The sequence below is a fragment of the Miniopterus natalensis genome, chromosome 12 (assembly GCF_054644295.1).
Source record: "Miniopterus natalensis isolate mMinNat1 chromosome 12, mMinNat1.hap1, whole genome shotgun sequence".
NCBI classification, from domain to species: Eukaryota; Metazoa; Chordata; class Mammalia; order Chiroptera; family Miniopteridae; genus Miniopterus; species Miniopterus natalensis.
This window is the reverse complement of record NC_142092.1, coordinates 72,420,870-72,434,532: the sequence shown is the minus strand read 5'-3', so window position 1 is coordinate 72,434,532 and position 13,663 is coordinate 72,420,870. Positions and strand designations below refer to the sequence as shown.

General features: G+C 54.9%; 1 protein-coding gene across 1 annotated transcript in view; it reads left to right on the top strand.

Annotated features, from left to right (window-relative positions):
• The window catches only part of GPR107 (G protein-coupled receptor 107), a 47,982-nt gene extending 37,030 nt beyond the window's left edge, over positions 1–10,952 (top strand). Inside the window, exons 15-18 of the mRNA XM_087823022.1 lie at positions 6,507–6,556; positions 7,462–7,545; positions 8,296–8,417; positions 10,633–10,952. Coding sequence (XP_087679148.1) covers positions 6,507–6,556; positions 7,462–7,545; positions 8,296–8,417; positions 10,633–10,729 — 353 coding nt within the window. The 3' untranslated portion in view covers positions 10,730–10,952. The remainder of the gene's footprint in view (positions 1–6,506; positions 6,557–7,461; positions 7,546–8,295; positions 8,418–10,632) is intronic.
• The last annotated feature ends 2,711 nt before the right edge of the window (positions 10,953–13,663 follow it).

The following is a 13,663-nucleotide window of genomic DNA, read 5'->3' as shown; positions in this document are numbered from 1 at the left end:
ATAAACCAAAGTTATTCGAGGCCCTCGACCAAAAGTTTGAGAACCATGTACTAGGGATGAAGCTTCTTGAGTCTCATTGTCAGGACGACCATGAATGGTCCTGAAGGGCTGCCTGGTTCTTTTTTCCAGTGCAACTGGGCTCATTTCAGACTTCCTTGGTCAGGTTCTTGTGGCTGCCTAAGATATCCATTTGTTCTGGGCAGCTCATGCCAAACATATGTTTTATTTGGGTGTTTTCATACAAACAAACCTAGTGAAAAACCCACGGAGGGGAAGGGGGAGAAGTACTTCCCTCCCCCATTTTATAACTAGTTTTGCCTGTGTGTGTTGTCTCTGGCTGCCGTGGGAACCTGTGCTTCTCTTTGACAGTGGCTTTTAGCACAGAGCTCCTCAGTGTGCCCGCATGGCTTTGGGTCTGCATTTCCACCTGGGCTGATGTTTTATGAGCACTCTCTTCCCTGACTCTTTTCACTCAGTTCCTGGTTATAATTAATACATTTGTCCCACCTTTATTTTCACTTCCCAAGTAGAAACTGAGAGAGCCCCAGCCGGTGCTGTGTGCCCTGAGGGTTAGTATTGGCTTAAACCGGGAGACTCTCGGTCAGAAGCTGCAGGGGAGGAAAGAGGGCGGGTGGAAGGAGAGCCACCATCTGCACATTTTACCGTGGAGAGGGCTCTAGGCTGTGCAGCCTGGGCAGGGATGACCCCTCCCCCCCCCCCCCCCCCCCCCCAAGAATTGCAGGTGCTGTTTTCCACACTGCTGTTGAGGGACGTCCATTGGGAGCCCCTCTGGATCACTGCCTCATAATGACAGAATAGGAGAGGAAAGGAGATTTCCTTCACCCTCTCATTTTCACCCCGCTGTCCCCTTGTTGTGAGAGCACACTTGTAAGTCCGTTCCTGTCCCTGTAGTCTGCAGTCGCACAGGGAGGATTCTGTAACTCAGAGGGTGTTCATGTGGCGTCCGTGAGTCCATCCTTCACACACGAGGAGTGTGTGCACCAGCCATAGGTGAACTGTTGAGCATGCCTGCGTTTACCTGGGCAGAGGTGTGTGGCTCTCAGCAAATTTGCAAAGGAGTCTGACCCTGGAAAGGGTAAAAACCTCAGCTAAATAGCGTGTTGAAGGTGAATGAGAGAGAAAACGTGTATTTTGTTCAACTGGCCTAATATAATGATTTTAAATTCTTTCAGTCACCAAAACCTCTCTCCAATACTTACCCTCAGCAGGTCACTCAAAATGCTTTTGTTGTCCACCTAAGCACAACCTCTGGTCAACATTTTGAAATAATCAATCGACTGGAGGTCTGGCCCTGAGTTAGTATAACTTACAGCTGAAAGCAGAGAGGCCTCCCCATCCCAGCCTGAGGAGCAGCCTCATCACGGACGCATGGCTGGTTTTCTGTTAGCCTGTGAGACTTCGGGAACTAACTACCCCGGAGGCATTGGCCGCAGTGGCCTGGGCAGCAGGCTGGTTGGCGTGTCCTCCCTGGGTCTGGGCATGGCTCTTACCCCCGCCGTTGGCATGCATTTGCTTTCTGCGAGTCTTGGGACACTTTTGGAACCAGCACTTCTTGGTTGATTACCGCAGTATCCAGGGAGGCCAGGTTCTCTGTTGAGAAGTGTTGTCTGCTCTTGACCAGGCTGTGTCACTAGGTGATGGGACGTCTGAACTTCTAGCCTGTTGCTGATTGTAAAGCTGTGTGGTGGTGGTGTCAGCCACTCTCTTGGGCTATTTTTGCCTCTTTCTTTGATGTTTTTATTATTTAAGATATTTTTCCTACAATGAGATGCACAGCCTTTAACTCTTTAGTTTGATGACTTCAGACCACTCCTGGGTCACTGTGTTAAACGTATATTAGAAGTGTATTTTGAACCACTTTCCATGTGACAACAGTTTGAAAATCAAAACATTTCATTCTCTGCATAGTTCTTATCATAGCCTTTCTCATACTTGCTCTGGGGCCTGTCTTTGTGAGATGGATTAGTGGGATCTCTTAGCAGAGGCCAGATGGCACCCCATAGGCCAATCACTCTGCAGAATGGACACTTTCGGGCCAGTGTGGTCCCAGGTCAGCTTTCAGGCCTGTGCTCGACCCGAACGGGGAGAAGCTGCCTGTCCCCCACGCGGTGTGCTCACGCCTGGAGCTCTGACAGACCAGAAACGCTGAGGTCGAGTGAGTCAGAGCAGCTGGTGCCATTCCCGGGTCGCCACCATCCTCATTTCTTTCATTTTTGTGTTTGGCTCAAAAGTCCCTCTGCGGCGCGGCAGGGAGAGAGCTGGAGAAAAGAATGATGGGTAGGTGGGGATGTTTTTAAGCCTTGAGGCTTTCCTCACACCAGGGAAGGATTGTTTTGGAAATTTTTTACCCTCTAAGTGGCGGCTGTGAGCCTTTGCTCTGTGTCCCATAAATCAGTTAGGATTTACTCCTCAAGAAGGATCACTGGTGGCTCCCGGGCATTGCTGGGCATTGTGAGCCATGATTGCGTCTCCCTGGGCGGCTGGTGGATTATAAAGCTGTGAATTGCCTTCCTCTTAGCGCAGTGTGGGCATCGAGAGCTTGGTCCTTGGAGGGAGTTGGACTTGGTTTGACTGCTGGCTTCCCCACTTACTGGCTCTGGGGCCTTGGTAATTTACTAACCTCCTCCAGGCCCAGGGCCGTCCATCGTGAAGCGGAGGAAATAGTGTCCTCCCTCTGAGAGGCTGCTGTGCGGGTCACACGGGATGAGGCCTGGTGGCGACCAGCCCGGGCCTGGCCCGTGGTTAGCACTCGGTGGATGGTGAGGACCAGCCACTCTCCTCGTTGCCGCAGTTCCAGCACCTCCAGGGAGTGTGCTGCAGAGCTGGGGGCAGGGCAGTGTGTCCTCTCCCCGGCCTGCTTAGCTTCTCTTTGCTTTCAAGAGGAAAGGGGCTGTCTGGGGAGGGGCAGCACCTCCCCTTGCTGCTGGTCAGAGAGAGTCCAGGCTTGCTAAGCGTTTGAGAGGGCTGGCACTTTCTGCCTCAGTGGGCACTTGTTCCGTTCTTGTCAGTAAAAAGCTTGTGCCAAAGCCCAGGGTCCTGGCCATTTTTCTGAGGGTAATGGGAAAAACAGGGATCCCACAGCAGCAGGTCAGCCTGTAGGAGCTCCTGAAGTGGGTGTGCATGCTTCCCCTCCGCCCCATTCCCTGGGAGGTTTTCCAGAATCCTCTTAGCCAGGCCCAAGTCCATAGACCAGGGGCTGCCCGGCGTCCATGCTGAGTGAAGCTCTGGGGAATTCTGGTGCTTACCCGGTCAGGAAGCGTTGCCCTGAAGAAAATCTCCGAAGGGGCCGAGAAGGACCCGGCCAGGCTGCGGCACCCTGAGCCCTGGTGATGCAGGGACTGGAATGTGGGTTCCTGGCTCCTGTCCGAGGCATTTTCTTCTCACCATGCCCATTCTTTTACCATATTTGCTGTTCCTCGTGGTGGGGTCAGAAATAGCCGGCCCGGACTTGGTGAGCTTTCTATTCCCTGGGGCCAGCACACTGTGGGCCAGCGAACAGCACGCTGTCAGCCTTCTTAACGTCAGGAAAAGCTTTTTTGGAAGAAGACAGGAGGCTTGGGATTGCAGGCTGCTTCCTGCTGGGTTCCTGCTTGTAGCTCTGCTGGTGAAGTTTCCCGTCCCAGAGCTGTCCCCCCGGTGTAGCGGCTGACTCATCTGTCCTGGGCACACTGCAGCCCTGTGTCCTGGAGAGCCCAGGCTGTGGCAGTCCCTAGGCCACCGCTTGTTCTGATTTACTGCTAGAGGCTGGGTTTGTGCCAGAGGTGGTGGCCCCTGTAACACAGGACGTGCCACATTCGGTATTTGGTTAATGCGATGTAGTCCTCATATTGTCCTGACACTGTGACATCAGCCGTTCGTCAGGTGCTTACTGTGTGCCGCCCTAGCAACCCCAGTGGGAGGTGCTGCGATCCTTGTTAACAGATGAAGAAACAGACTCAGAGAGATTAGGAGGCTTACCTGAGGTCACACAGCCAGGAAGCAGCAGGGTTGGAATTTGAACCCCAGATGTTCAGGTGTGCAGGGCCTGCAGTGTTACCCACTCCTGTTTCTCACTGCAATAAGTAAGCTTCCTCCCTACCTCCACTGCCTCAGCTGTGACTAGAACACCCATGTGGGACCTGGGAGCCTGATCCCATGACCAGCAGTCTCATAGGCAGCTGTCTTGCACGTGGCTGGACCCATGTTGTCTGTCACGACTGGTGGGTTTGGGAAACAACTTTGAGCTCTGCTTGTTGTGGCTGCATTTCTTAAAGACATCACTGGTTGTTCCCAGGGTCCGTTGGTCAGTCCTAGCTGGTGTCCGGGATGGCATGACATCGGTGCCTGTGCTGATGACTCACTCCTCTGGGTGCGGGATGTGGGTGCCCAGGCGCGTTGCTGGAGGAGCTCATGGCTGCCTTGCTGTGCAGTCTCAGTCATCCTGCAGGTGACCTGGTGATGCGAGTGACACCAGGGAGATGTTAGGACCGCGCATTCTGCTCCCTCCTCTCACTACCCACATTGTGGGAACACCTCTGCTTTCTCTCAGTCAACCCTCCCCGTCCCCACCCCTGCTCTCCTTCCCTGGGACAGGCAAGGGACCCATCAGGCTTCAGCTAAAGAATTCTCTCTGGTCCTGAGCTTCATCGCCTTGACCTTCCATCTCCCTGGCCAAGCAGCAGGGTGGGATCAGCCTGGCTTACTGCCCTGCCCATCCCCTGCTGTTCCTGAGAAATCCCTCACCACCTTCTAGAGGGACCTCACAAATCCAAGGGTTCCGACCTCAATCAGGCTTTTATTTTGGTTCTCTCCTTTCCCCAGAGAGTGTCCTAAAATGTAGATGTGCCCAAGGCACTGCCCTGCTTCAGACCCTTCTGAGGCTCTCTGGGGCCCTGGCATCAGCAAGGAGGCCAGCTGGCTTGCTTCCCACATTCCTCCAGCCTCTCGCCTCCAGCTGCACGGAGCCGCTCTCCTCCCGCGCGGCGCTGGGCGCGGTGCTGGGCGCTGGCTGCCGTCTGAGCCTTCGCACCTGCGCTTCCTGAGCATTTCTCCACCTGGTCTCACCACGCTCGCTCCCCGCTGAACAGGAGGAACACGCGTTCCTGCCAGTGAGGGGAGGGAGCTTTACGTCGGTGGAAACTTAGTTATCCCACACGTCTCGGTTTTCACACCTGTCCCCGTGAGTCCTCTCCCGTCCTGGGTTAGGACACCTACCTGTTCATGTCACATGCTCCCCAGGTACTCTGTGCACTTGGTATTGAGTGTACAGCTCAGGGTTTGGTGGCTCTTTCCTGAGGGGTGGCAGCCAACCCTGGGCCGACAGCCGCGCTGCCTCGGTCACTCCTGCACCTGGGGCCTGGCCCGGAGTCGGAGTGGATGAAACACGGCCGAGAACCAGAGATTTAATCTAAAAAATCATAGCCTGCCGGAGGGACTGCCCGATGAGAGCCTTGGCTGGTCCGCCCGCCTTGCTCAGGCTGCCTGGCGCTGCTGCACACGCGTCCAGTGCAGGCTGGTGGGGGGACAGCGTCTCGGCCTGGAGTTAGAGTGTCCCGGAGGGAGCTGCTGATCTCCTCATTGATGCTTTGGGCTTCTTAGGAGAGAGCCCGACGCTGCTGTTCGCCTTGAAGATCAGTTAGGATTCCGGGAATTTCCTTTGGAGTCCCAAGCTTGACTGTCCCCACTAATGGGGAGGCAGGGGGGGCAGTTGAGCCTCCACCGCCCACAGGCCGTTCCTAATGGAACCAGTAATTGAATGCTATTAAGCAAAATTAATTTGCCTCCTGCTGGAAGGTTTGTGATGAATGAAAGGCCTGCTCGTTGGGGAGGGAGCCACTGCCCTCTGTGGTCATCAATATTTCATGGCCATAGGCGGTGGCAGGAAGTTAGCAGTCCAGCTCCCTGACCTTGAGCCAGCGGGAAGGTAGGACACAGCCGGGGAGGTTGTATTTAAAAGGCTTGCTACAGGCACTTGGTGCAATCTAAGTGAAGTTTAAATTTGCAAGCTGCACCACTGTTCATTGAATCTACACCCTGAACTAGTGGGAGGTTCCCCCAGATGGTTCAGGGACCCCCCCAAGACTCGTCCTCTTTGGGGTGCAGCCCAGTCAGCCACAGTGGCAGAGCTGAAATGTTTAACGACGTCTTTGGCAGGGTGGGGGGAGATCCTGATCTGCAGTGGCTGCTGGTTTCTGTGGTGTTGGCGTGCCCCCCGGGTGGCCAGTTTGAAGCTACTGAACCCAGGACTGGGGAAACATGCCGGTTTGCACCTGCACTGGAACTGGAACCCTGCCTGCTGTCCCACAGCTCCCCGACTCTCCGGGTGACTTGTGTGGGGGGGACGGGAGGGATCTGGCCCAGCAGTTGCATTTCCAGGAGTACAGAGTACAGCCGTGCCCCTGGGCAGTGCTCTTTGCTGTTTCGTTAGACTCGGCCCCTTGACTGTGAAGGGTGGGTGCCTTGCAAGTGAGAAAAGTTAATGAGCCTTTATTTGTTCTTCTCCCTAGCTGCTATTAACTTAGCAAAACTGAAACTTTTCAGACATTATTACGTCTTGGTGAGTAAAAAATCCTAAATCTGTAAATAGGAGTAGAGCACATGGGCTCGCAGAGGATGGGTGAGAGCAGGAGATGGGTGCTGCCCAGCTGAGTGGGTTCACTCCACGGACCAATCTGTGTTCCTGGCTGTGGGGAATTAAATGTCTGATGCCTTCTTCTTAAAGTCTAGTTTTAAATTTGGCTCTACCTACTCAGAAAAGCAGTACCTGCTTGGTATTTTTTTAAGTTTTTTGTTTTTTTTTTAATTTCAGAGAGAGGAAGGGAAAGACAGAGAGAGAGAGAAATATCAACGATGAGAGAGAGTCATTGATCAGCTGCCTCCTGCACACCCCCTACTGGGGATCGAGCCTGCAACCGGGCATGTGCCCTGACTGGGAATCGAACTACAGTTTTGTGGTTTTGACACAGACTGCCCCTTTAGACATTTTCTCCTGGTCCCAATGAGCAGCCATGCTGAGCGGTCATTGGGTGGACCTTCTCTCACTAGAGGACTTAGTGTTATTGGTCCTGTGCTGTGTGGACCTCAGATGTCCCAGAATCTGCTGCAGAGCCTGGAAGCAGTGCTTCCCGGTGTGGCTTAGCTGGTGCCACTACTGGAAAGCATTCCTCTAACTGGGAGTGAGAGTAGTTCCCTGAGGGGGTTGAAGTCAGTTGGCTGTCTGTGGAGGGTGGGGGGCTCCTCAGGAGTCAGACAGCCATGCTGCACGTCTGTCCCCCCCGGGGAGTGGTGTGACCAGTGGAGGAGCCCACTGTCTGCAGGATTTATTATTAACCCGATAAGTGTCTGATGCTTTTATTTGGGTAATTCTGTTTCCTGTTTTGTGGTTCATTGGAAAGCAAGTTGTTGGAAGAAAGTGGTGCCAAATTTCTGTGTTGACTTCTTGTTTCTCTCCTCTCTATGTAGATCGTATGTTACATATACTTCACCAGGATCATTGCATTTTTCCTCAAATTCGCTGTGCCCTTCCAGTGGAAGTGGCTCTACCAGGTATGCTCTCCGGGGCCGGGGCCAGGGCCAGGGCCAGGGCCAGGGCCAGGAATTGATGTCTGGGGACAGTCTGAGGCTACAGCTGAAGGTTGTCACAGCTTACCTGGCTGTGCCCAGTAAGGCCTCTATCTCTTCTGGTCTGTGATTATGATTATGTTCAGGAGAGCTGCTGGGTCACATGAGAAATCTGCAAGTATTGCATTATTGATTTTAGAGTTCGATTTGAAAAGTCTTTTGAAGAGCCTCAGGCAGAGAGTAAGGTTTGCTCTGTGTGATTAAAACCCAGACGAGACAGGTCTTCTCTGTCAGTTCCAGGGCTTAGAGGAGCTTAGAGCCCAGACCTCCCCTTCTTTGCCCACTATCATCATTTCAGTGTAGAGCCTGTTTGCAGTGCCCTGGGACTAGGTTAACCTTGAGGGTAGGGTGGGCCACCAAGTGGTTGGGAGACTTCCCTTCAAGGGCTCACTTGATGCGTCAGGTGCTGTTGGAAGTGGGTGTATAATGACCCTTAAAATCCGGCAGTGGAGACTCCAGGTATAGCAAGAGGCTTCAGTGTCATCTCCCGGCAGAAATTCCTGGCGAGGCCTCCGTGCAGCTAGTGAAGAAGATGCTGTCTAGCCATGAGCTCTGGTGCTGGAGGAGTGGCCGTGGAGTGGGGCATTGCCCGGGGTGGGGGGGCCCCTTGTTTAGTGCCACTGCTCTCTGGAGTACAGGTTGCTCATCCCTCTGTTGGGTGTTTTCGATCTGCAGCTCCTGGAGGAAATGGCCACGCTGGTGTTCTTTGTGCTCACCGGGTACAAGTTCCGCCCCGCCTCAGACAACCCCTACCTGCAGCTTTCTCAGGAAGACGACGACCTGGAAATGGAATCCGTGTAAGAAATCTCTTCTCCCCCCTCACCTTTACTGACTAGGGGCACTGTGTGGACGGGAGCAGCCTCTCCACATTTTGTTGCTCCAGAGGCGGGGCCTCTATGTTTAGCAGAAGGAAGTGGACACTGATCCCGGTAACCCTGGTGGCGAGAACTTGGGGTATGCTGGGCCTATTCACTGCTGAGGTCGGGCAGGCCCTCTTCCTACTGGGCCCCTGCCACTGGGAAACCCGTATCTGAGAATCTGATCATCCAAATCTCCTGTACGTCTCCTGGTTATGGTCAGGCGTTCTCTGTCATCGTAACAAGTGGCTCTTCATGGCCGGCACAGTGACGCCCGTATCTGAGGTTAACGGGCCTCTGAGTCTCAGGGTGAGCGACTAGGGACCTGTCTTCTGGGGAAGGGCAGTTACTTGCTAGAGAAGTGAATGGCGATTAAGAATATTTTGCTTGTTAATGGATGTACTGTGATGGGCCAGGTCCATTGTCCGATGATTAACCCGAGGCTGAGTTTCCAGTGCACTGCCTCCAGCGACGGCAGCCTTCTGATTTTTCCCAATTCAAAGGTGGAGCCTCAGCTGCTGGGCTGGCACGGGCCAGCTCCCGGTGCCAGCTCCACTGTGGGAACAGTAAGCGGAAGGCAGATCCTGCTGGGGCTCCAGACAGCACCTCCCTGTGCAGAGGCAGAAACACCTGTTTATAGATGGTGGAGAGAGAGCAGGAGACTTATCACTTGCGCCTCTTCTGGAAGCTGCAGAACTTAAGCGAGTGACTGTGGTTGAAGAGACACAAACGAGAGTGAGTCTAGTAAGAGCAGTGTTAGGAAGTCACCTGAGACCCGGGGTATTTGTCCATCCCTACCGGGGACCCTTGCTTGTGCCATACACGTTGCCGCAGGGCTTCTCTGGAGCGGGCAGCTGGGAGCCGAATGGCTGGCCCCTGGCATCTTCTGCTTGGCTGGACTGTGCTCCCACGTGGCTGTACCGGTTGACGTTCTCGACAGCCATGCGGGAGCTCCTGTCCCCACATCCTGTCCGTCAGCCATCAGTCTAGAAGTGTGGATGCATTGGGAAGGTATTTTCTTGGGGCCAAACTCTGTTTCAGTGTTTGTTTCTCTCTGACAGTACTTGGTGGTAGGGTAACCATTTTAGCAAGAGGGTCTGTGGTTGTCAGAGAAGGGAAGGGAGAGGGCGTGGACAGACAGACCCCCAGTTTGTGGAGGCTACAGAGTGTGTTCTTTATTCTGACAAGACTTGGGAAGGTTGGCTTGTCCTCGGGCTCTCTCTTTTCACACCTGTCACAGAGCGAGAGTGCTCTGGTCACAGTCTCAGGGCCTGGGTGAGCACCATCCTGTGGTAGTGATGTGGGCTCTCCCATGACAAAGGCTGCACATGGAACAGCTGGTGGGGGCAAACCAGGCAGGACAGCTTCTGCTGGATCGGGCGCTGGGCTGGGCAGCCAGAGGCCAGCTGGCCTTGTGCCCTATGGCAGCTGTGGAGCACCAGCCAGAGCAGAAACCCTGCCTTCAGAAAGCCCAGTCTGCTGCAGGGACAGTGGGGCAGAGCGTAGGCAATGCTTCAGTCCAGGCGTGCCCGGAGCCACAGAAGGGCATGTCACCTGCTGGGACACGAGGGAGTTAGTTGGGCAGAGAAGGTGAGAGCAGAGGCAAGCAGGACAGGACTCTCCCCGCAGGACCTCACTGTCCCATCTGTGAGGTGAGCCGTGGTCGCTGCGATCTGGGCGGCTCCAGAAGCCTGTGCCTGTGTCCCCAGCTGCTGATTGTTCACTGGAGCTGCCCCCCACCTGTGCTCTGTCCCAGGTCAGGTGTGCTCCAGTGCGTCTGGGTGTCGGGAATGTCAGTGTGGGGCTAGCTTTCTTTTCAGCATGCTAACTGTAACTCAGGGATGGTCCCATGACCATAACTGGAGGACATGGCCACAGCATGAGACCCTTGGAGGGCGTGGCCAGGGCTAGTGGTGACGGTGGTCATGACAGCCGCTGCAGGTTGCTTGGGTGCTTTGGAGAATCTCATTCCCCTCACGATAGCCTGGGAAGCAGAGGTAGTTACTGTCATGGAGCACGGAGACCTCAGGTGGCCTGGCCAAGCTACACAGCCGCCAGGAGCAGTCAGAGTCGAGCCCAGTTCCAACTCCGGGTACGGTGCTGGTGATGGTGGCCTTCCCGACCACTGACGTGTTCCTCATTGTTTCCTGTGCAGCGTGACGACCTCGGGCGTGATGGAGAACATGAAGAAGGTCAAGAGGGTGACCAACGGCTCGGTGGAGCCCCAGGGCGACTGGGAGTGCGCCGCGTGACGGAGCACCTGAGGCTGGCCCGGCAGAGAACTTAATTTATTAACAGTCCTATTGGTGAGCAAGAGCAGGCGGCACCTCCCGACAGCGGCACCACAGAGCACATGGCTGGGAACACAGTGCCACGGGGGCCTGATTTTTTACTCTCATGAAAACTGGACCTATGGCTGGTCATACACGCTGGGTTCTCCTCCAGGGGGCACTGCGGAGGGGTACAGCAAGGAGACGAATAAAAGGAAGGCTTTGTTTTGGTTTATACATAGATTTTTTTAATTGGGAGCTCTTAGGGTCCATGCAGTGTGACCCCCACTGTGTGGCACAGCTAAAGGAATGCTGGGTGGGGAGGAGGTGAGGGCTCTCTGTCTGTCAGGAAGGGAGAGGGTCATTGCAGCTTTTGGAGACTAAAACAAATGAAATCAGGTTATTTGGGGGAACAGAGTCAAAACCTAACTTAGCAGTTGAGCCTGCCTCAGACTCCTGTCCCGAAATGTGGCCTCAGACCTTTATCCGGGGTCCAGGAAGGAACTGGAGCCGACAGCTCTAGGAGCCCCAGTAGTCTTTCCAAAGGGGCTGTGTCCAAGGGCTGTGATGTCACCATCAGCCCAGCCCTGGGGCACGACCAGCCTGGCAGGTGGAAGTGGTGTTCTGATTGAACAGTATTCTGTGTTGCCTAAAGGATGGGCAGAAATATATTTTTAGTTCAAAAAGCATTCTGTAGGGTTTCCTTGATCATCCAGAGCAGCACATCTCCTGGTCCCCCTCCTCTCACAGTTTGTATTTGTTTCGTGTGATTGGAATACGGGGGGGAAATGGGAAGGAATTTGACTCCAGGAGCAGCTGGGGTCAGAAGAGGTGGTGCTGAGGCACATACTGAGGTGCAAGCGGGTTGTCATCACCAGGCTTCCCCGTAAGCAGATGGGATCTGAGCATGTCCCGGTCTGTGTCCCAGGATGTGTGTGAGGATGAGTGGTAATGGTTTACCCGGGCGGGTGGGGTCCATCACAGGAGCTCCAAGGTTCCCCTACAGACTGAGATTGGGGATGAGCACGGGGCGCTGCCCACAGTGCCCAGCACTGCAGCTGAGCCGTTCAATCATGGGACCAGCTCAGAGGGTCACGGACGCTGAGGGTGTAGAGGCTTCGTGATCACTTCCCGCTGTGGCTCTGGTCCCTGGACCTGAGGCAGGAGACCGAGCGTGGCCAGGGCAGGAAGGCTTCCCAGTGCTCGGGTGCCCAGGTGTGGCAGCCTCCTGGTGTGTGGACGGTGATGGTCCTTGGCGGTGGCTTTCCTACCTCTGGCATGGAAGGCCAGTCATAAACCACGAGGTTTAGGGGTGGCGCTCAGTATCTGGATTTGGGGGCCTAAAGTTTTTCCTTAGGAACAGTTGTTTCCCTCTGCTGTGCATTCCCGCTCCTGAGCTGGCCGAGCGGAGGCAAGAGAACTCCACTATGCACTTTCATTGGCCTCTGCGCTGTGCCCACCAGACCTCCATGGAGACCTGGTCCTGGCTCCCCCGGTGGTGGGGGCAGTGCCCTCCCAGCCATTGCTGCCACCCCTCCGCAGGTCTCAGAAGGTGCACATGTCTCCCCATCCCAGGACCAGGGAAGCACAGCCTGAGGATTCATCTAAGGGACCTTTCTCTCTCCCTCTCTCTAACTTGGAGCTACACAACAGGGCAGGATGTTGCAGGGAGATGGGGATCTTTTTAAAGCTTTGATTTTCCTGTGCCCCAACAGTCCCACCTGCAGAAATGTGTCTCAGCCCCCCCCCCCAGGGTGCTTCCCTCGGGGGGGACACTACTGTTTGTCCTGCAAGCAGTGTTCTTGACTCAGTCTTAGACTTCTTGGCTAGAACCAGAGTGTGATGAAACCTCCCTCCTAGAGGGTCTCCACGGAGGGAGCGAGGAATCAAGTGCCTGCAGGAGTGAGGGAGGCAAGACCGTGTGTGGCGAGCCCTGCACTCCGAGCCAAGCCAAGCCCACACTGGCTTCTGCCCCTTGCCCTGCCCCTGAGAGCTGGCTTCCCACACCTACCTCCAGGAGCTGGGCTCTCCCAGCACCTGCATGGCTGCGCCTTCCCAGGGCCGACCCTTTGGAGCAGGAAGGCACAGGTGGGCGTGGTGGTGGTTTGGAAGCCGGCTGCACAGCCTCCGCCGGCAGCTCGCCTGCCTGTATCCTGGCCAGGGGTCAGGAAACATCAGAACGCCGGCCGCGATCGGGAAGACAGCTGCTAGTTAAGTTTACAGAATTCCCTAGTCTCTCTGTCCTGTTCTGTAAAATTCCTTCTCTTTCTCTGTCACCTTATAGTTGTTTTTGTTTTTGTTTAAATTTTTATTTTTGTTTAAAGTATTACAGATGTCCCTTTTTCTCCCCGATGACCTGTTCCCCCCCTTTCTTCCCCCTCCCCAGTCCCTCTCCCCACCATTGTCCGTCTGTCACCTTATAGTTGTGATCAGCATACTGTTGGGTCAAGATGACTGACTTACTGACCGGGGTCCCAAGCACAGCTTTCACCACCTCCCAGCCCCTTCAGCCTGAGTTCCATCCTGGTCCCCGTGGGCTCAGGGGCTGTGGCGCTTAGGGGGTCCAGCCCTCCCCACACCCCAAGCTGGGCAGGGAAGACAGGTGCCCACCCTAGAGCCCTCAGTATTTACTGCTTCACTCCTTGCTCCGACCCCATCTCTGCCCACGCGAATGTCCAGGCTCCCTCTGAAACCTGCCATGGACAGGAGGCCCTGCTGGCTGTGGCATTGCAGGAAGTGGGGGCTCTGTTCTCCTTCAGTAAAGTCCGTGTCGTATAGAAAATTACCTCTTGGCTCACAAGAACAATCACTGATCTGTCAGTCCTGGCTCCTAGCAGTGGCCACAGGCTCCAGCAGCCTGGTGCCTGGCCTCAGGCTTTGACATTTCAGCAGCAAGCATTTCACGGCTGAGCATGA